Source organism: Alligator mississippiensis, chromosome 3, assembly GCF_030867095.1.
Source record: "Alligator mississippiensis isolate rAllMis1 chromosome 3, rAllMis1, whole genome shotgun sequence".
NCBI classification, from domain to species: Eukaryota; Metazoa; Chordata; order Crocodylia; family Alligatoridae; genus Alligator; species Alligator mississippiensis.
Window position 1 is genome coordinate 35,257,639 of NC_081826.1, and position 21,615 is coordinate 35,279,253.

The following is a 21,615-nucleotide window of genomic DNA, read 5'->3' on the forward strand; positions in this document are numbered from 1 at the left end:
TAACAGTGATAATATTGTGCGGTACCCTTAAAAGGAGCTTACAGCACACCAGGGTGCCTGCCATGAGAATCACTACCATGAATTATCTGACAGTCTGATATATAGTTCCATTTGCACCTTGCTCCTGATTCCCCTTTCTCCATTGCATTAAACCTAAGCTATGTAGCTTCATTTTAAAGGCCCTCCTAGGCCTATCTCCAACCTGCTTATTTCCTATTGAGAAGTCTACTTCAGGTTAGCCAGCGATGTCTGTCTTTATAACCCATTCTGTTAAAGTTTTGGACAGGCATTTTGTGCTTTTTCCCATGGTACCCCTCATGCTTGGGAGGATTTACCAGTTCACCCCCACAAGGCAATCTCATTAGCTTCCATCAGATTTCTTCCGATAACTCTCTTTTCCCATGATGCCCATAAAGAACTTGGTAACAGCTTGACAGCTGATGTGCATGAACTATAACCTATCATGCTGTCCAATATTGTTTCCTTGTACTTCCTTATTTGTATCCACCTTTTATCTCATGTCTAAGGCTAGTCTACAGCACTATTATCAACTGTTGTTACCTAAAGTGACAGTCCTATGAAGGTTTGTCTCTATCAGCGTAGCTCTGATAGCATTAGTTTTTCACCATAATATACATTTGGCCTTTACAAACACTGCAATATAAATGAGGCTTTATAGTAAAGTTCAGTTAATTTGCCTGTAGGATACTTGGCTGTTTTTCTAACCCTCCCCCGCAATTAAAAATGTCAACTCCTGGTGATTTTTAACTATTGGATGATTTGGATTCCCCTTGAAGTGGAGAATTAACTAGAGCGTACTGTACTTAAATGGTGAACTCTTTGGGAAAGGGAATGTCTTTTCTGTGTTTGTACAACATGTTTAGCACAATGAAGTCCTGGTCCCTAATTAGGGCTCTGCAAGACTTAGACATAGCCTGGATTCAGTACATTGGCTGGAGGTAACACTATAGTGAGAGACAATGTGGCTAGAGAGGATGGCAAGGTCAATCAGCTGTGTTTACGCCACAGGCCTCACAATTCCAATAAACAAATCAACCCCAAACCAGGGTAAACAAGCAACCCACCCACCCACCCAAAACCTCCCCTCTTCCTTCCCTCAGTAGGAGAGTGGTTTCTCTGACCTGTTTTGGGGGTGTTGGCTGTAGCTATGTTGGTCTAAGGACATAAAGGCTAAGTACAGACCATCAAAAAGACTGAGGCTGAATTGATTCATTCTTTGCAGGTTAGCCTAAGCTTCAGACATTAAACTGTGAAACAACTGGACACACATTTACTTTTGATTCAAGAAATGCAGCCACATGCCTGCAGTGGCTCAGGCCAGAAGCTGGGGGGTGCTAGAGCATGCCTCCCTGACAGCCAGCATGGGCTGTGTGTTTGCTTCCTCTTCCTGCTGCCTCCAAGGTCTCTGGGATTTGCAATCCAGAATTACAGCAGCAGGATTCTCCAGGGTTGCTCATCACTTACTTTTCCTGTGTCTAGGTGCCTCTGGGATTTGTAATCCACAGTAGCATCTAGCACTAACTTTCAGTAAATGTAGCAGCAGGACAGCTCTGTACTCAAGGGAAAGTGGGTTAAACCTCCTGCCTGGCCTCAGACCCACGCTGGGGTTTGCCTGGAGGGAGCAGGGACAGTCCCTGCCCCCCCGCCCCTCCTTCTCTGCTGGCACAGACAGCCCAGCCCAGGGGTGCAAAGCATCCTAAGATGCTGAGGGACTTATTTAACTTAAACCAGGAAGGAGTCTGGGACAGAAAGTGTCATAGACCAGTTTGACCCAAATCAGTTAAGTCTCATACTACATTCAACCAGGTTTATCTTAAACCAGTTCTAGCCATTTTGAAACTTGTTCATGTACACTAACTTTCTGTTCTGTTGGTTTCTGATCACTTAAACCTGTTTGTGTGTAATGTCTGTTTGTAACCAGGCAGACACGATTCTTTGGGTAAATGTGATAGCTTTTATTATACCAACTAAATAGCTGGAAAAATTGTTCTTTGCAAGCTTTTGGTCACAAACCAAACACCCTTCTTCAGGCAGAGGGAGGGTCTACAGTTGTACTGTACTCTTCTGGATAGGATAAAAACCAGAACAAAATACAGCTGTAGACTCTCCTCTGCCTGAAGAAGGGTGTGTGTGCCCGAAAGCTTGCAAAGAACAGTTTTTCTAACTATTTAGTTGGTCTAATAAAAAAAAAAATCACATTTACCCAAAGAATCTTGTCTTCTCTGGCCTGTACTTTTCTCCAGCATCCTCTCCCCACTGCACTCCCCTCTAGAGTTATTAAACCTTAATTCCTGGTATTGGTATTTTTAAACCTTCAAACTTCTCATCAGCTGATATCAGCTCCTTCTGGCTCTAGGTCTCCCAGCCAGGGACACTATTATCTGCTGAGCCCCACTGGGTTTCAGCCCCCTGAAGGGTGAGCACCTCCTTCCAGATGGCAAGAGAAGATTGTGCTGAGGTGGTGGCACAGCAAGTCAATGTGGCACTGCCACGTCTCTTCATGAAAGACAGGCAATACTACTTCGCACAGCAGCTGGAGATGAGTCTGCTCGAGTGCATTTCTAGGCTCTGGGATGTTACTGACCGCTGCTGATAAAACGAGTGGAATACACTGGGGGAAATGGAGGGCATTGCCTGTCAGATCTTAACACCAGCAAGTGTGAAAAATGAGGTAAACTGCTGGCAAAAAGTAATTGGAGGGATGAGTGTCATATTTGTGTACATCTGCTGATGATTTGTGGGGATTGTAAACTGAGGCCATGTTCATTTATTAACGTTCCGTTTTATATGCAGGCTCAAGGCTTCTGATACAGCAGGGGTAGGCAACATTTTTTGGCCAGAGTGCCAAAAAAACCATGTCTACCTTGGAAGGTGCCCCAGTGCCAGAGCCTGGAGCAGCTGCTTGCAGCCTCCTGGCTGCAGGAGGCAGGGCTTGCAGCCTCCCAGGCCCCTGCTGGGTGCAGCCTGGGCTCCGTGGCTGGCAGCAGCTGTGCAGAGCCTGGGCTGGTGGTGGTGTGCCAAGCAAAATGGCCTTGTGTGCCGTGCTCGGCACACGTGCCAGGGGTTGCTGACCGTTGTGATACAAGAAGCATTGCCTGTAAAAGGCATGCAGGGAAAGCAGTTTGCTTCAGCCACCTTGAACCAACAGTATTTATTAGCTGTAAGACCCTCCTATGTCCCCGGATACTTGGGTCTTTTTTAATTGCTACCCAGCTTTGACGGAAAGGTTACACACCTCTTTGTGCCTCTGGCCCTCCTGCACACCCACCCAGTGCTGACAGGCGACCCAAGAGCCGGCTTTGCCATCCAGGCCCAGGCCACGCTTTTCAGGAGCTTTTAGAGGATCTGACACAACTGAACCAGCAAACCAACCCCTTGCCCACGCGGGCCAGGGAGGCCTGGGCTGGCGGAGCTCGGGACCGCCACCGCCTTCCTACCCCGGCCCGCGGCTTCCGCTCCCGCTTCTGGCTCCGCGGAAGTGAGAGCGCCGCTTTCCAGGGGCTCACGCCGCACGCGGCGGCGGCGGCAGCAGGCCCAGCCCGGCCCGGCCCCTCGCCCACCGCGCGGGCCATGCCTACTCCTCGGGGAGGGCCGCGGCGGACTGGAGGCGCCCCCGGCAGGTCGCCCCGCCCCGGCCCGGCCGGGGGCGAATCCCTGCGCTCGGGCGGCCACTGCGCAGCTGCGGCGGAGCCCAGCTGGAGCCGAGCGACGAGGCGGCGGCGGCTCATGGACCCGCTCGCGGGCCGCTAGCTCCCCCCTCCCCGCGCGCGCGCGGCGCTGAGCCCGGCTGCTTCGGCGGGGCCGGGCCGAGCTGGGCCGAGCACCCCCCGCCCGCTCCCGCAGACCCGGCCCCGGCCTCGGCCCGGCGGGGGGATGGCTCCTCGGCGGGGCGCCGCGGCGTGGAGGTCGGCGCTCCTCCTGCTCCTCGCCTGCTCCTGCTGCGGTAGGTCCGAGCCCCCCTCGTGCCGCCCCCGCCGCCAACTCCGGAGTTGTGTGAACGCCCCCGCGGGGCAGCCCGGCCCCGGCCCCGGGCGAGGTGTCTGCGGGGGCCCCGCCCCGGCCTCTTTGTGCCGAGCCCTGGGCCGGGCGACTCGGGTCTCCGTCCCCGCAAGCGGCGGGACAATGGGCCGCCTCAGCCCCCGCACAAAGCGAGGCCCCGTCCTGCCCCTGCCGCCTTGTGTCCTGCCACTGGGCCTCTGCCTGAGCCGGGACGTGCTGGGGGGCCGTGAGTGGCGCGGGCCTGAAGGCCTGGACCCGCTTCAGGAGCATCCACGCCAGGCTGGGGTGGTCACGGGGAGGCTGGTGTGACCCCTTCAGGAGTGCCTGTGCCAGGCCGGGGAGGTCTGAAGGGGTCATGCTGGCCACCGCATAGCTACCCCGGCCTGGTGTGGACACAACTGAAGGAGTCACACTGGGGTAGCCATGCAGACGCCAGTGTGACTCTTCCAGGAGTGTCTGTGCCAGGCCAGGGTAGCCCCACTGAGGCCAGCATGACCTCGCGTAGAGATATAGTCACATTGCTGCAAGTTGGAAATGGGTTGTTTGCTGGCCCGTGCAGCATATCTAGCAGTTGCTCTGGCATCGTGCAAGGACGTATCACCAGAGTGGTGCACAGACCTCTGATGAAAAAAAAGTCTTTGGTTTTTACACGCACAGGTTGGATTTCAGCAAGTGTGTTCAGGTGAGGCCCCTGTCTTGTAGGCACATTGGTGTTTAAGGTAAAGGAGCATAAATTGAGCCTAAGCTGGTTGGTTTGGTTCGTGGGCTTTGGTATGTCATCACTGCAAACTGAACATATCCACAAGTGGGAGAAAGCTGGTTTATGTTACAGCAGGAAGTGGTAGGAAAATTTTGGCTCCAGGGACTCTGGAAGTAAACATCTGCTTCTATAGAATGTATTGTGCGCTCTAATTGCCATGCCAGGCACAGGCCTTATTTTTAAGAAGTGATTGTATATATGCCCACATATACACAGTCACCATAGAAGAAAAAGAACATTAATTGTCCTAGTATCCTTGACTTAACATAACCCAAAATAGTTTTAAATAGAGCTTGCTGATGCCATTTACCTATAGTATTTCTTAGCACTTTCATTATAAGATCAAATGTACTCTTTGTCAGATGTCATCTGCAACTCATACTTAAAATCACCTTGGCTGATACATGTAAGGTTTAATGTACATTTTGCAAAATATATCAAGGACCTATGGTCAGAGATAAATTAGGTCTCCTAGGCTACTTCCTCTTGTTAGTGTCTCCCTGAGAAGCCCAACCCCATCTGCCACTTCCATTGTCAGGAAGAGAGAGGTGCTGAGATTCTACAAGAGCCGGGTCTTGCTTTTCTTGAGCAATCCTAAATCAGCCTTTGGTTACTAAATGTCTGCTATACACAGTTCCACCTCACTGCTGGAAGGGAAAACACTATTAAAATCTTCTGAATCCTCAATTCCTTCCTTGAAGGAAATTAGATTTAACTATTCAGCCTTACCTCTATCTCTTAGTCTTCCAGATGCTGCAAGGAGGAATATGTTTATCGTAGTCTGCTCCCTAATCTCTCTTTCATGGGAGGGAGAGGGTAGGATGGGTTGTTTTCCCCAGTAAACAACTGAAGTGCCTCCATGTACTGTTGCCTATAACTTTCCCAAACTGAACAAATATAAACTAACAAGGACAATTTCTTTGCTGCCAGGGTCCTGAACAGCAGCACTGAAAGTGACTAGAATCTTGTAAGTTTCATTGTGGTACTGGTTGGTAACACAATGGTTGGTAAGACTTTGGGTAGCAGCAGAGGTAGTTAAATTGTCTGTCTTTCAGATACCATACTGCATTTGGTTTCCATATTAAGGTTTATAACTATAAAGACTATATATTTTATTAAAGAAAAAATTGGATTAATTTTAGAAGTTTCAGTAGTTAGGACTTGATGCACTCCCTTTTGTCAATGATGGATACTTCCCTCCCTCCCTTAGGACTCAGTCAGAATTTTAGAAAATTAAGGACGGGGCACTGGTGTGTGAAACAATTCACTGTTGTGAGTGCCAGTAGTTGAGGATACTTAGGGTCTAGTACTGCTATCATGGTGCATTTTTGGCATAACAAAACTCCTAATAAAATAAATGGGAAGTCTGGATCTGAGTGAGAAATCCATGATTGTCTCTCTTATGTCTGTGTAACTTTGAAGTGGTTTTAGGAAGACCAAAGACTTTCCTGTATATCACAAGGGTTGCAGATTTAAAAAAAAAAATCCTATCTGAAAAAAAAATCTTTAAAAACATGATTTTGAGAAACGGGACTTGTTCTCAGGCTGGGCACCTGGTTCTTCAAAGCACGGTTGAATGCTCAAGTGGGAAACTTGAAAATGAGTCTCTTGTGCTTGTTTGCTTGTTAAACATCAATTTACATGAATTTAAGATTAACTTGTAGCATTCTTTTACTATAGTTTTCTGTTTGACTGTTACCACAACAGCCTTACTAGTGGGAGAGAATGCATTTTTTTGAGTACCAAGCTGGGACTGGGGTTTTAGAATGCAAGTTGGGCTATGGAAAGATCTCTTTGAAGTGGCTATCAGAATAAAAAAACCGAGAGAAAGCTTGAAATCTGTGCATTCATGTTTTTTGTTGACTTCTAGAATATAACTTTTTTCCCTATGAATTATACCAATTAATGCATCCATTTGAAGTTTGTTTCCATAATGATAGCCCATGGATTGGGAAATTGTCATGGAATTCTGTGATGCCCTGTACTGTTAATAGTAGTTCACCTTAAGGTTCAGTAGGATATTCTCCTTTTGTGTTTGTGTAACCTACTTTAATATCAGCAGTTGTTAGAGCATCAAAGGAAGAATATTCGTGCTAGTATGATGTTATCATTGAAATAGATTAAGGGTAGACACCTGAGGCAGATACCAAGTGCTGGGACTAGTGAATGTTGGTACCATGTTTGCAATCTCTGTTGGCCAAGCAAATAAATTCCAGTAAGAGAGACAATATGATACTGCTCTGAGATTTAAGACATTTGATTGTAGCATTTCAAGTCTCAGTGGTAAAGAATCAAGGGTGACTTGATTTTATGATAAGGTTATTTAAATTATTGGTAACAACTAATTCTTTTCTTCAGTCTTACATTATTGCCATGCAAATAAATACCAAGCACACATTTTACCTGCTGTTTACCTTATAATGTGAGGGAAGGATTAAATACTTATTCACATAGTTAAAAATGATAGAATCAGCCAAGTGAATAAGTAGGACTTTGTCAGCTCATCTTAGTTAATTTTCTAAAGACGTAGTAATTCTCTTCAATTAACTCAAGCCAGAACAGAATCTTCCAGTAAAATGGTTCTGCTGAATACACTGCTACATGCTTACCTCAGATTGTCAAATGTCAGCTTTTAGTGATAATTGCATAATAAGAGCATCATTTACTTAATAAATATACGCTTATCCATATTTGTCATTTTTGGAAATACATTTTAGAAAAGTATTAAAACCAATATATCAGACTGGTTTTTGTGTTCCTTGAAAATAAAACTGTCTAATTTTGAGCATGTATCAACATATTCATATGCACTATAGTACCTGTTATCACACAATGTCCCAGTGTGTTCAAGATCTATCACAGTCTTCTTTGCAAGGAGTTGTATCTGTAACTTGCTGTTGAAAGTCATGGTTAGGGCTAGCTCAAGGATAGTCTCAATATCCTTCATCCCCAACTCCTGTGCTCATAGGATTAATTCTAGCTTTCATTAAAAAAAAAAAACAAAAAACCCTGTTTCTAGACTTTGTGCTTTCAAAGATTCTGTAACTGGACATTGCCAAAGTAAATTACATCCCAACAGGAGAAGAGCAGCAGCTGCTAGAGATGAGTAAAAGGGCACCTGGTCCTGTACTTATAGCAGAGCAGACAAGGCCTGCTGTTCAGATGGACCCCCTGTCACGTGTTGGGGAAGGGAAGAACTTCTAACACAATGATTCTCATCAGGGTGCCATGAGATCTTTTTAACTGCCTCACAACATTAGCAGTTCTGTATAAGTACCTACACATGATTCACAAGATAAACCCAGAGATTTCAGGTAGGAATACATAGTGCCAAAAACTTTGACCTTTTGCTGGTTTTCTGAATTCTTTGCAACAAAAAAATTGCTCTTATTTTTCCATAGTCAAGAACTGAGTGGAGGCTGAGAGCTGGCATTTTCTGAGAGGTGCTTGAAGTCTAAAAAAGGTTGAGAACCACTGTGCTGAATGAAGTTTGTCCTCTGTGGGTTAGTGGCTGTAAGGAGCACCTAGGTGGGTGTCTATCTAACACCAGACAGTCTTCCTCTGTCTGTATCCAGTGTTAATAAATTCCAAGTGTCTACTTTCTTCTGAATTCTTGCTTTCATTACTTATCCATGGGTATATACTAGTTTACTAGTTAATTGTTTTGCACAGGATTGAAAAAGAGGAAGATTTGATCTCTGCTTTGTAATGCTTTGTGTGATATTATGCAAGTACTTTTTTTTCTGTTTTTATTTGTTCTACTGTAATTTTTTTGCTGGGTTTTAGGAGGTTGGTTAGGGTCCAGAGATACTGGATTTTAATAATAAAAAAAAAAAATCATGTCATTCTTATTACCTCCTCTGGTGTTTTCCATTTACATTTGTGAACAATGTTCTAAAGCAAGAAAACTCATAATCTCATGCAATTGAAATAATATGAAACATCAATTTCTGCATGTAGCAGTTTACTAGATAGCAGCTTCTAAAATATGTGGAAATAGCATTGAAAATGAACTTAGTGAGAGACTAGTACAAGTGTTTTTAAGGCAAGTAAACTTGTCTTGGTCCTGATTTTATAGTTTTCTGAAGTAGAAGTTTGGATTTGGATTTATCATGCAACTTTTTGTAGTTATATTACTTATCTTTTCTTTGTGATCGTGTAAAAGAGGGATACCTTATATGCTTTTTTTTTTTTTTTTTGGTAAACTAAATACATGTCTTTGGTAGTAGTCCCCTTAGAGAGTGTTTTTCATCTCTTTAGTTTAGACTTGCGAGTTCAAAAAAAATTATTCATAACAAGACTTCCCAATTACTTTCATGAAGAACTCCTCTCTGGAAGTAGTCTTTAAAAGAAAAACAATCTGCAGTTGAAATGTACCTTGCCTGTGGCTTACGCCTAAGCTTGTTTGTTACCACATCAGCAATAAGTTAGTAAACCATAATAACATTGCATCTGAGCCAGAAGGCTTTTAGGGTTCAAAGATGAGTCATTGGCAGAAGAAAAGTAAACATTTAGTGGTGTTCATAACTTGAATCTAAATGAGCAGTAGTTTTTTGGTATTGCTACTATTAAATGCTTATACACTTGGCTGTTTAGCTTAGAAAATATTGGCCAGTTTTTTTGTCTTTGCACTTGCTTTGCTGTCATCACGGGGGAAGACATGCATTTTGGTACTTTATGATGTTATTAAGCCTGAATATCTGTGTCAGGAATCTCTTAAAGCAGTATATCTTTATTTACGATTTTTTTGTTAGTGGTAGTGCAAACTTGAAATACTGTAGAAGTTCTGAGTTTAAATGTGTGACCTCTGTGGCTTACCATGACATCTTGCCTAGTATATTAAGAGACTAGATATAAAGAGCAGATAAGGGTAAAAGCTGAAGGGGGGACTAGGCTATCAGGTGGTGAATATTTTAGAAGAAAATGTATCAAACTAGTATATGTGGTTCAGTAACAGAAATCATCATTCTGTGCTTTTGTGGCACTAAGGTGTCTTGTGATTTTTGTTAGTACTTTTCCAGATGCTTCTTGCAGTTTAAATTTATTTGGCGTATAAGAGAGCTTCCCTTATTCACTTTAAAAACTAGCTACAAGTTAGCAGCAAAGCAACAAAAGAAATCTAACATGCTATATCAAAAACATTGCTAGTGTTTATATTATAGTAGAAATATGCCTAAAATGTCTACAGGAATATGATCTGATCTGTGTTACCTCAGTGTCATTGGCTCTAGTTTGGAAGCCAATTGATATCCTTTTTAGTCTAATAGATAATTCACAAACCAAGCAAACTGACAAGGGTCAGGTTTTCTCTAGACAGCAGCGTAGGACAGTGTTCTTATGTCAGCTGCTGGTACAGGACAGTAGAGTTAGAGCTCTAGTAGGTAGTACACAGGCTGACATAGTGGAAGATTGTAGTAAGGTCTTTAGTAAGGCTGATGTACATCTTAGGTCAAAGTGTATAGTTCAAGAAGCTATAGTATCATGAGTTTAATAGTCCCGTATCATCTTTTATTTTCCTAATATAGAAATTCATATGAGCCTACCCTTCCCTTAATGACTTATACCAGTGTGAAATAAAGCTTGAAATGTTGTCCCTTAAAATGTAGCCTTTTTACCATAAGAATACTTTCTAAAAGACATGATTGGAAACTGAAATTCTGTACTTCAGAATAGTTCATAGCAGTAAAAGCCTTATACTCTGCTTTGTATAGAAAAAGCAGGTAGTCTTGCTTATATCCTTAAGCTTGTAGATCTTTATCCCAAATCAATTTGAATACACTGACAAAAATCTTTCCTATGCATTCTACACCCTAAAAAGTGTATGGGAATCCACCAGCTATTTCTTCCATGGTTAGTTCAGACTAGCTGTTGCCTTTGGCCTCTCCTGGCCTCATGGCAATGTTGTTCTTCAGCTATATAATTTCCAAGACTGAATTCCTCTGGGGGGAGCTTTTTCTTTACTTTTTTGAAAGAATCAGGTGGAAGAAATTAATAATTGATCTCCTTCCACTTTTCCATAATCAGCAGATCTAATAATAATGGAATAAGTAAGATTTAATTATAGCTTATATATATATCAATAATTATTTAAATAGTTAAAATAGGTTTAACCATCTCTTTGCATTAGTTGCAATAATCTTCACATCATAGTGACTTAATTTACAGGGTGTGTTTATAATATTGCAAACCAGGTCTAGTTCTTCACTTATCCTTCCCTGTATATATGCTTGGCATGCTGAATCATACAACAGGCTGTTTGCCTAAAAACTAAACAAAATATCTTTAACTGGATACAAAGAAAGCAAACATTGGTATTATGGAGAATCTTTTGTAATGGATCAGTTGTTTATCACAAGTTTGGAAATAAAACATTTAAAATTTGTAATGGCATGCAGAAGTAAGGGTGATTAATGCTGAATGTGTGTAAAGGGTGTTTCAGAGCATGTCATTTGGGAAAAGGAAATGTAAAATCATTTCATGTGCCTTTGGATCACAGCACTGTGCAGCTGGAGGCTGCATTGTGGGATTGAATTGTATTGCAGGTTTAATTAGGGAAGATGTCTCTGTTCAGGAGACCATGTCTCTTCTTTTCCCAAATGTACTTTGTCTGTTGATACTTAAAGAGCAACTAGCTCCACGGCCAAGGTTTAATTAATTGTCCTGGACGGAGCCAGTTCACAAAATATGTATAAAATCTGTGGTGCCAAGGGATGAAAGGTAGGGAAGGATTTATAGAGAATGCGCAAGTGTGCTGCCTTCTGGTGGGGGATAGAGGGGAGGCATGGAACTGGCATCCTTTATTAAAAGGAAGGAGAAACAATGGATTCGGGTATTACTGATATTTTTAAGGAGGTGAAGGGTAGAAGGAACGTACTGGCATCTTCCCTAAGTTAGTGTGTCAGGGGATGAGTGGGAGAGATAGTGAGGAAGTAAGTGTCAGGTGCCAGAGCTTGAAAAGCTGAGGATGTTGTGTATTCTCACGCACCAATTGGCAAGGAGATAGATCAAAACTTGTATCCAGACTCTTGACCCTCACTCACTATGCTGAGTGGATAAGAAAGCTGTGACTTGCAAAAGTATTTGTGACCCAAATCCTGATCTCCCCATGGCTGCATTATTAGCTCATATTGCTTTCCAACACACAAGATCAAGAAAATTAGTCTCTCTCTCATTGCATTAGTTGCTAGGCATATCTCCTGCTTGAGGATGTAGCTGCTCTGGCCTCCATGTTGCTTCTCCCCTCAATTGAAACTCTTTTTTCAGTGCCTTGTGATTGCTACTGTAATGCTGTAGCATGTACACCATTTATCTTTAGTCCCAGCCTTGGAGTCCCCTCTTTCCCTTCATTCCTGCTTCCTTTCTTGCAATTAAAATTAAAAGCATGGATGAAGGCAGGCTGAATAAGGTTTTGTGGTGGGGTTTTTTGTTGGTTTTTTTTTTGGAGGGGGGGATTTTCTCTCTGCTGTTTTAGAACTGTTCCTGGCTTTGAAAGTTTTAAAAGTATGCAGTTTTGGACCCCCTCAGCCAACAGTGTGGGCAGGAGCTCAAAGAGATCTGTTGTATTAATACAGATGTATTTAAAAATACAGCAGTATTTGAAAAACATGAAGAGTCAATTTTAAAAGAATAAAAATTAAACCAAGATTAGCCTGCTTGGTTCCAAAATCCTAATTTGAATGTGAACATAAATTTCACTGTAACTTGTTATGGTGCTGCATAACATTTGTCTACGCAAAAATGTAAATAAAATTTGCAGTATAGTCAGCAATAAATCAGTTCTAGATCTGAAACAAACTTGCATAGTTCCAAAGGTGTGTATACATAAAGTTACATACTCATTTTAAACATTACTCTATTTTTCAAAGGCAGTAAATTGGAGACGTTTGGAATAGCTTTAGAAACCAGAAGAGATTGAGCCTATTGCCTTCCAAAGAAAGTGCGAGTGCGTAAGGACATTATTTATAAAGCATTTACTTTAAGGTATGCAAATTCAAGTACTAACAAGTTGTGGAACAATTCTTTGAAGTTTGGTCATGAAGTATTGGGAACAAGGCAGCATATTTTAGAAAGGGTTGAAGCTATTTATATGAAAGTATTCGTGTTTTGCAGTGTAAATTTCCACTGTTATGGTTCTGTCTTACTTCCTTTTTCATAGCTGGAAAGCTCTTGTTAACTTCAGCTAATTATAATGGATATTTCATTTTTCAAGAGATTGTAGTTGATAAAACAGATTTGCTCTCTTCTGTTAATTTCTGTCTGAACTAAGGTTGTGTGTTTAGTAGAATTCAATAAAATAGAGAGGGTTTGGGAACAAATATACTACTTTTTACTAGTAAAATTTGGAGAAATGTTTTTATTACCTTTGTTTTTGCCCCAAAACCTGGTATAGTAAAGCTTAACTTGCTCATTTTCTGCTCTCAGGTGCATTTCCTCACCTGGAAATCTTCAGCTATGGCCACCCAACCATTGGAGCAGCCTTTTTATGGCTTGTCACCCTTCTTATATAATCTGAAATGCTCCACTTCGGCAGAGCAGCAATACTTGTCAGATAGGATTAATGTTTTTTTTGCAAAACAAGGTTGGAGCTTCCCTGTTATTACTAATCAGAACTTGTGGCAGAGATTATGTGATATCTTTTATTAGACCAACTAGATATTTGCAAAAAAAATTCTGTATTTACAATCTTTCAGGCATACTCACCCTTCCTCAAATCTTTGCATTCTCCTGTGCCTGAAGAAGGGTGAATTTTCCCCAGTGAATTTTCTGGACATTGAATGTTCAAGAAGAACCTGATTCAAACACTGCTGAGTTAATATTAGGAAAGACAGTGATAACATAAATATTGGATATTTCTAAGGTGTATGTTGCTTTGCTATGCAAGTGCCTGTATATATTGCCTGTATGGATCAAAATTTATTTGTCCCAAAAAGAGGGGTGGGATTCTCAACAGTGCTCTGGCTTGACTTAGTGCTGCTTTATTTTAGTCGATGGAACTTTTGCCATTAGTGAGAACAAAAGTTAGGTCAAAATGGACTGCTCTTGAAGAACTATCAAGCAGTGGTAACATCGGTGCATCTGAACTGTTGTGACTTTGAGGAAATCAACTTTATATGTTTATACAGATTTCATTAAGATGGTTATCAGTCTAGAACTCATTTCACAAAAATTCCAGTTATGATGGTTAGGTTTTTACTAATCAACAATATAAATAAAATTATGCCATATTATATTGCAGATGACACTTGGAATGTATGTCATTCATTCCTGTCTTCATTGATAGTGAAAGGTCTGGTCCATATAGCCCATATATGATTCAGTTTGCTTAGGAAAAAAAGCAAACAAACATGTGTACCATTTTTTAAGTTTTAGATAGCAGCAAGCCTGTTTGTTGGGGTCTGATCCACAAGAATCATAAAAGGCTTATAAAAGATCAGTTACCCCAGCACTTATGGTGATAGCTAACTTGATAATCAAGTTACTTGATGCTAAACGTGTTCAGTCTGTGAATATATTTCAGTGGTATACATGTATGTTGAAAGATTAATCTCTTAATGTTGATCTAGAGCGTAATTTGAATATTTTATTTGCAAAATGTAAATGTTGTTGTAAGACTGTAACACATACAACAGTGTGAACAGTTGTCCTTGAGATTTTAAAAAATAGATCTACCTAAAGCTACTTGTTAATCTCAAGTAAATGTTATTGTCAATAAGAGGAGGAATTTGAATTTTCATGGTTTATCTTTTTATCATTAGTGCTTCAAATTCCCTTTTATTTTTTTCCCCCAAAACCATAGTTCTCAAAGTGGTATCTTCTAGGCCTGCATGATGCTGCTAGTATTTGCTTCGGATTTGAATTTGGCTGATTTGGGGAACAGTGATCTGATTCGGTGATTCAAATCACTGTCCCAAATCAATTCAGCCAAATCTGACTTGGAGATTCAGCCCCATCCCCCACCCGCTCTCAGTGGCTACCTTGCTTGCTCTCCCGGCTCCCCGCTCTTTTAAAAAAGAAGGCCGCACTCACCGGCTGCTGCCAGGTGGGGGGCAATCTCTGCTGCCCCCGCTGCCCCACGCCATGAGCCCCCATCCCCTGCCCACTCTCCCAGCCTGCCCCCTGCCTGCCCCAGTTCTTGGCTTTAAAAAAAAAAAAAGACAGCCCCCATTCACCGGCTGCTGCCAGGCGAGGGGCAATCCCTGCTGTCCCATGCTGCATGGCGGTCTTTTCCATTAGTCCCCAGAAGCCCTGACAGCTGCTGCAACAGCCGGTATGTTAGGGATTTTTGTTTTAAAGGGCCGGGAGCTGGGGCTGGGGCAACAGCCGTTGGGGGGCGGGGGGACTGGGAGAGCGGACAGGGGTCGGGGGGCTCACAGCAGAGCCCCCATGTGGTGGGGGGCTGCAGGGATCCCCCCCACACACACACACGCATCTGGCAGCAGCTGGTGAGACGGGGCTTTTTTTTAAAGAGCTGGGAGCTGGGGCTGGGGGGGGCACTCGGGGGGGGGGGTGCTGGGCGAGCAGGCAGGGGATGGGGCTTTGCAGGGGTCTCCCTGCTCCCCCACCCCCTACTTACCAGTATGGAGTCCAGGTCCAGCTACCTGCTGCAGCAAGCAGGTACTGCCCGAGTCACCAAAGCTCTCAGAATCTTTTCCAAATCGATTTGGAGAGCTTTGAATCGATCTGGACCTTTTAATCGGTCTCCTGATTCGATTTGGATTCAGGGATTTGGCCACTGAATTGGGCCGAATCTCCTCCAAATCGAGTCGGCACCTGAAGCTTCACACAACCCTAGTATCTTCCTGTCAAATAGCAATTGCTGGGGAAAACCAGTGCCCTTAAACTATGGTTTATTACTGTTCATTAGACAGAATTGCCTGTAAGGAATTGTACGAGCTGTAACCTACTTTAATCGGTGCAGAAGTTTAGTAAAGCTTTTCATGTAAATTGAAAAGAAACTATACCCCAAAGAATACAGCTGACTCTCAAACGCAGTAAATGAAACTAAGGGAACATTTTGCCACATTCCCAATCTGACTTCTAAAATATTCTTCAACTACTGCTGTAACATTGATTATTTTCTTTTATGTGCTGGCTGCATATTGGAGTGTCCCACCCAACAGCCGATGTTTGTTCTTAAAATGTTCCTGTTTTCTTATTACCTGTAGTATTCTTATCTGGCACTTCCCCTCCTTTCCCCCCTGCCCCCAAACCTTTTTCATAAACCAGGTATTAGTTTTGGTACAGAACTGCTTTAAAAATGTGTTTATACTGAAAGGACACTAACCTAATTAGCTTATAAATCTACTGTAATTTATAAATATTATATGCTGGTAAACATACTCTCAAGGGATGTTTTCTGTATAATTTGCTATTTTGTACAGTAGCTCTAGACTCCTGTACTGCATGTGACCTGTGTTTCTTTTAAAAATATACAAATCTTAATGAAATCTCTTGCTATGCTGTAAATTATTACTCATATCTTGCACACAGGAAAATGTAAATGGATTTTCCAAAGCTACGCAGGAATCTGGAGCCAAGAGTACAGCTCATTTATGAATCCTGTTCCCTAGTTTTGTCTAATTTTCTGTGTGTGTGCATCCATAGTATGAGAGCACCTGTCATTGCTAGCACATGAAAGATGTACATATTAGCTAGGTAATGCCCTGAAGGATGGTGGGATGCCTATGTAGTGATCTGTTTGGCTGGAAGCAAGTGGATGGAAAACAACAGTGTCCTAAAGCTTCTAAATGTTGTCAGAAAAGGGACTTCTGGTGGAAGACGGGGTCAATTTAAGGCTTTCTTATTGGAACTGAAAAGTAGTCGGGGTGGGGGGAACAGGGAGGAAGGGTAGAATTTTTTCTGTGCTTAAAGTTTCATTGCTGCCTCTGCTTTCCAACTTTGTTTAGTGTAAATAGTAGCAGTTTTTGTGTGGTTCCCCTTTCCCCTTCAATGTTACAGGTCCTTTCTCCTCCTTTCCCCCTGGTTGTTCTCGGGAAGCCATTGTTAAAAGAAGCAGCTGCTCCAAGCAATTTGATTTGAGCCCATTGGTGAGAGCTGCTTAGGACAAACCCTCTTCTGGGAACAGGGATGACTTGGCAGGTTTTGATGAAAGCAGTGATAGAAGAGTCAGCTGTTGGTTATGCAACTCTAGAATCAGCTTTGCCATTTTTTCTGCCTGTCTCTCTCTCATGCTCTCTCCTTTTATATCAGTTAGGTTGAATTGTCCATTTTTACTTAAGAACCCTTTTTACATCCATTTACTAAAATGCCTCTTGATCAGCTTTGTGAAGGAATTCTTTTTGGCCAGGGACGGAAGTTATACCGGTTTATGTGCGAATGATCAGAAACTAGTTCAGTTCTGTAACACAACAGAAATTCAGTGATCGTAAACTGCTTTCAAAGTGCCCAAATCAGCTTAAGATGAACCTGGATAGACATGGGCGCCTGGTGCCTCCCGAGTCGGGGGGGGGGGGAGGGGTTCCCCCAGTGCCCAAGTGTGCCATTGGCATGGCGGCGGCGGAAGTGCCAACAGAGCCAATTTCAGGGGGGTCACGAGTGCTCTCCATGCCCCCCTACCAGCTGGAATACTCGCTCTCGGGGGGCACACAAGAACCCCCCCCCCGTGTCTCCCCTACGTCGCCTATGTCGATGGATGTAGTATCAGACTTAACTGGCGTAGCTTAAATCGTTTTATTGAACTTCTGCCACAGATCCCCTCCAGGTTCAAGTCAGCTCAGTGTCCCTGGATGCTTTGCACCTCCCCTGCAAACCCCTCCCTTCCAGGATGGGGTGAAGGGGGAGTGGCTAGTTTTGGCCCAAGCTGCCTGCTTCAGCTGAGCAGGGGGGTGTGCTGTAGAGCAGTGTTTCCCACCATTTTCCACCCCATGCTACACTGGCCAAACACTGAAGGGAAAGAGTGGTGAGCGGCTGAATACCGAGCGCGGGGGGACAGACGGAGAGCGGCCAAATGCTGAGCGGGGGCAGGGAGGTATTGAGGCAGTGGTGGCGTCACTGCCTGTAGCCGCCCCCCTTCCTCCCCCCCCCCCCAAGGTTCCACAGCACACCTGGATGTGGCCAACGGCACACCGGTTGGGAAACGCTGCTCCAGAGCCCCCACAGCTGGGCCACTGCAGACATGTAGCTGCATTTCAGAATCAAAAGTGAATGTTCACTTGCTTATTGGTTCAAGCTATCCTGTGAAGATTGAATCGATTCAGCCTCAGGCTTTTTGACTGTCTGTACTTAACCTTTATGATTAAATATATAATTGACATAATTCCTCTTTGCTTGCATTTTAAAAGCATCATTGGTTTGACTTATGTATTCTCAAAAAAATTAGCTTTTTAGGGTGGTTTAATTAGTGTGGTGAAGTCCTAATATTTTGATTTTGAACTATAATTACATAATGTTTGATGGCTTGATTTTCAAAAATGCTGAGCCCCTGCGACTGATTTCAGTTGAAGCTATGGACGCTCAGCATTTCTGAAAGTCAGGCCACTATGCTGCTGTTGGTGCTTGCTGGGCTATGGCTTATACTCACTACTGTGCTCCACAAGAAAGAGAAATATGCTACTGTTCTGTTCTGATAAAGCTAAAAATAGGATACAAATGTTCTTCTAGCATTGCAGCTGTAACATTTACCTGAAGCGTTCAGTGTCAGGTACCTAGTGTTACAAAATAAAATTGCAGGTTTCCCTGATGCCTCAGTAGTGGTCCCACTGGTTTTTTTGTTGGTCTCTATATATTTTCTGTAACACATTCTTCAACATTCATTTTTCTGTGAACGCTTTTATTTCATTTGCTTCTAATACGTTATTTTTAACAGGCAATTAGAATTTTGCAATGTTCTAATTAGAATGTTCAGTTCTTGAGTACTTTTTCATGCCTTTCACATTTCTGGATGAACCATTCCTGATTTACTACAAGAGTTACTGTGGCAGAAATTTTTGCCCCACAGTGTAAGTTATTTGTGTGGCAGAATGTAGGTTTTTTTTTATTCCCTTGCTGGTGTGCATTAAGGGTCTTTATAGGGGAGGGAAAATGGCCCAGTTTAAGCACAACAATGTAAGAGGAGCCTGGGTCTGCCCAATTATTTTAACTTTGTTTTCATACTGTTGCTTTGGCTGCATGTTCAGTGGCAGTAATAGGTAAGACCTCCCTATTTCTAAACTTCTCAACTCCTTGAAGGTCCTAGTGAAACATCTTTTCCCTCCTATTCCCATTTGCCCCAGGGAGACATCAACTTAGTGGAGTGGACTGCTCTTTGCTGTTAATTCCTAGGTCCTGCCATGCTAGAGGGAAGAGAAAACCAGAGTTTGTCCATTTCTCCTTAGCTTTTCTGCTCTTACTTCCAGACTCCCTCTTCCCATTGCCCTGCATAGTTTCTGCTGTTTAGATTGGAGGCAGAAGAATGCATTTACCAGTAATGTAGGACCAGTAGAACAAGATTCAGGGTTGTGTACATGACGTGTGCTTCTAGCACAGGGTGGGCAAAATGTGGCCCGCGGGCTAGATGCAGCCTGCCAGGCCATTCTATCCGGCCTGTGAGGCCCCTAAAAAATTTATAAAATGAATATTTATCTGCCCCTGGTGCCTGTCATGCGGCCCTCAATGGCTTGCCAAAACTCAGTAAGCGGTGGCCCTCTGACCAAAATAATTGCCTGCCCCTGTTCTAGCATGTCTGTTCTCAGCTCTCCACAGAGAGGAAGGGCTTCAAAAAGGCAAGGAATGTTCCTAATCACCGTATGCTTGAGCAAGCAAAATAAAGGGCTGACAGGTGAACACGGGTCTGGTGTCCTGCTACCCATTTATCACCTCCTACTTTGTGTTTAACCTGGTTTTGTTCAGCAAACAACCCTTAGCTCTGACACATTTATGTAACACAAGGCTATACTGTGCCCATAGAGAGGTGCTCCTCTGTGTGGTGCAGTGCCCTGCCTTACTTTCAGCTCTTGGCAGGCTCTCCTGTGGCACTGTAACACATGGGTATTAAAGTTTCCAGCTTCTACAGCACTGGGGGCTGTGCCACCCAACATTGTGTCATGGTGGCCTGTTTTTTGGAAATTTTTTTGTGTACCAGGTCAAATTAGCCAGATCAGTTCCGAATCCTTTAAGTTGGGGGTTCTCAATCCCCAGGCCGTGGCAATCGGCTACTAGGGGACCTCCCCCAACAGCAATTGGCTGCTGGTGCCCCTGCCCCAGACTCAGGAGGCACCAGTCACCCATGCCTTTGGCACAACAGAAAATTTTCTTGACATGTTTTTTATATAACTTAGGTTGGCTGCCAGGTTGCAGCAGGTTGGCAAACCACGGCCCCCACAGAGCCAGGCAGAGAGGCCTGCGGCTCCTTTTGCAGGGCCTGTGGCAGAGCAGGGTTTGCCTCCCCACTCCCTGCCTGTGAGGTGGGGGTATCCTTGCCTGTTTTCCAGCCAGAAATTCCAACCACAGTCAGCTATGACTGCTGGGCAATGGTTTGCCGGGCCACGGCATAAAAACCTTGGGAGCCCCTGCTTTAAATCATTCAAAATCCTTATGTGGCCCTACTGCTGGCAAGTATCCTCCACCCCAGACTTTTCAGCTTGGGGCTCTAGATACTTCCAAATCCTTTGGCAGGCATTCTACATGCAGGTCCAAGCCTGGAGGCTTGGGATTGATGCCCCCGGGTTTTGCTTGGCCTCAGCCATATGGCCACAGGAGCAAGCTAGGGAGGAGTTTCCCATTTCCCTAAAGTCAACATGTAGCTGAGACCCTCCCACTAGGAGCTGGCCAGTGGGAAGCCCACTATGAGGCTGTCATAGAGAGTCCTGTCTGCATGCACACAGGGGTGCATCCTCCACTACACAGTGCCATTCCTAAATGCATTTTGGCTGGAGTACATGTTGTCCCCTGGGGCAGAAGCATGCAGCAGAAGCGGAGGGAGGGGAGCCCTAAGGCCCTGACTGCTGCTGCAGCTGGAGCATTAGGGACATGGATGTCTGGGTGGGACCACATGCTAACCTCTTGTAGGCTACATGTGGCCTGTAGACCACCTGTGGATAGTCCTGATGTACCACAGTACTTAGATAACAGGTTCCTAGCCACACAGTCATACACAGCTAGTTTGAAAGATTAACCAGCACCTGAAGGTGTATAAAAAGCATGTCAAGAAAATTTTCTGTTGTGCCAAGGGCATGGGTGACTGGTGCCTCCTGAGTCTGGGGCAGGGCCACCAGCAGCCAATCACTGGTGGGAGAGGTCCCCTAGCGACCGATTGCCAACCCCAGAAGTGCCAGTGAAGTGCCACTGGCTCTTCTCTCGGCACCCCTGCTCCCCGGCCAGCACCAATCTCGGGGGGGGGGGAGGGGCAGGAGCACCGGCGATCACTTCTCTCCGTGCCCCCACTCCCCAGCCAGCAAAGGCCAATCGGTGGGGGGGTATGTGCAGTGTTCCCCCTACGCTTTGCCTATGGCCAAGGGTGAAGTCAGACCATGTTATGTAGTGGTGGTGCTGCTTTTAAAGAACAGTGGTAATAACTGGGTAGCCCTATCTAAAATGAAATGTGTAAACATATATAGGTAAACAAGCAGAAAGAGAAAAGTGATCTATATACAGCTCCCTAGAAGTGTCAGGCATCAACAAAAATCTGCTATTCAAGTTATCTTTTGCAATTGCCTGTTTAAATTGGGATTAGGCATCTAAAAGAGGGGTCAGGAAGTGAGACTATTGTCAACTTGAGTTAGAAGTGCCTGCGGCACCCAGAAGAGAGCAGTGTAAAGTGACTTGTAGCCTTAGGCTCTGATAGCAACACTAATCCATTCTGTCAGACACTCTTTGAATGAACTCTCAAACCCCTGGCT

The 21,615-nt window shown here is 43.9% G+C and overlaps 1 protein-coding gene across 2 annotated transcripts in view; it reads left to right on the plus strand.

Moving 5' to 3' along the window:
• The first annotated feature begins 3,547 nt into the window (after window positions 1-3,547).
• LRP12 (LDL receptor related protein 12) overlaps window positions 3,548-21,615 on the plus strand; it is a 102,362-nt gene continuing 84,294 nt past the window's right edge. For both annotated transcript variants that reach the window (XM_014611624.3, XM_014611625.3), the window contains exon 1: window positions 3,548-3,964. In XM_014611624.3, the coding sequence (XP_014467110.1) occupies window positions 3,895-3,964 (70 nt within the window). In that variant the 5' untranslated portion in view covers window positions 3,548-3,894. The remainder of the gene's footprint in view (window positions 3,965-21,615) is intronic.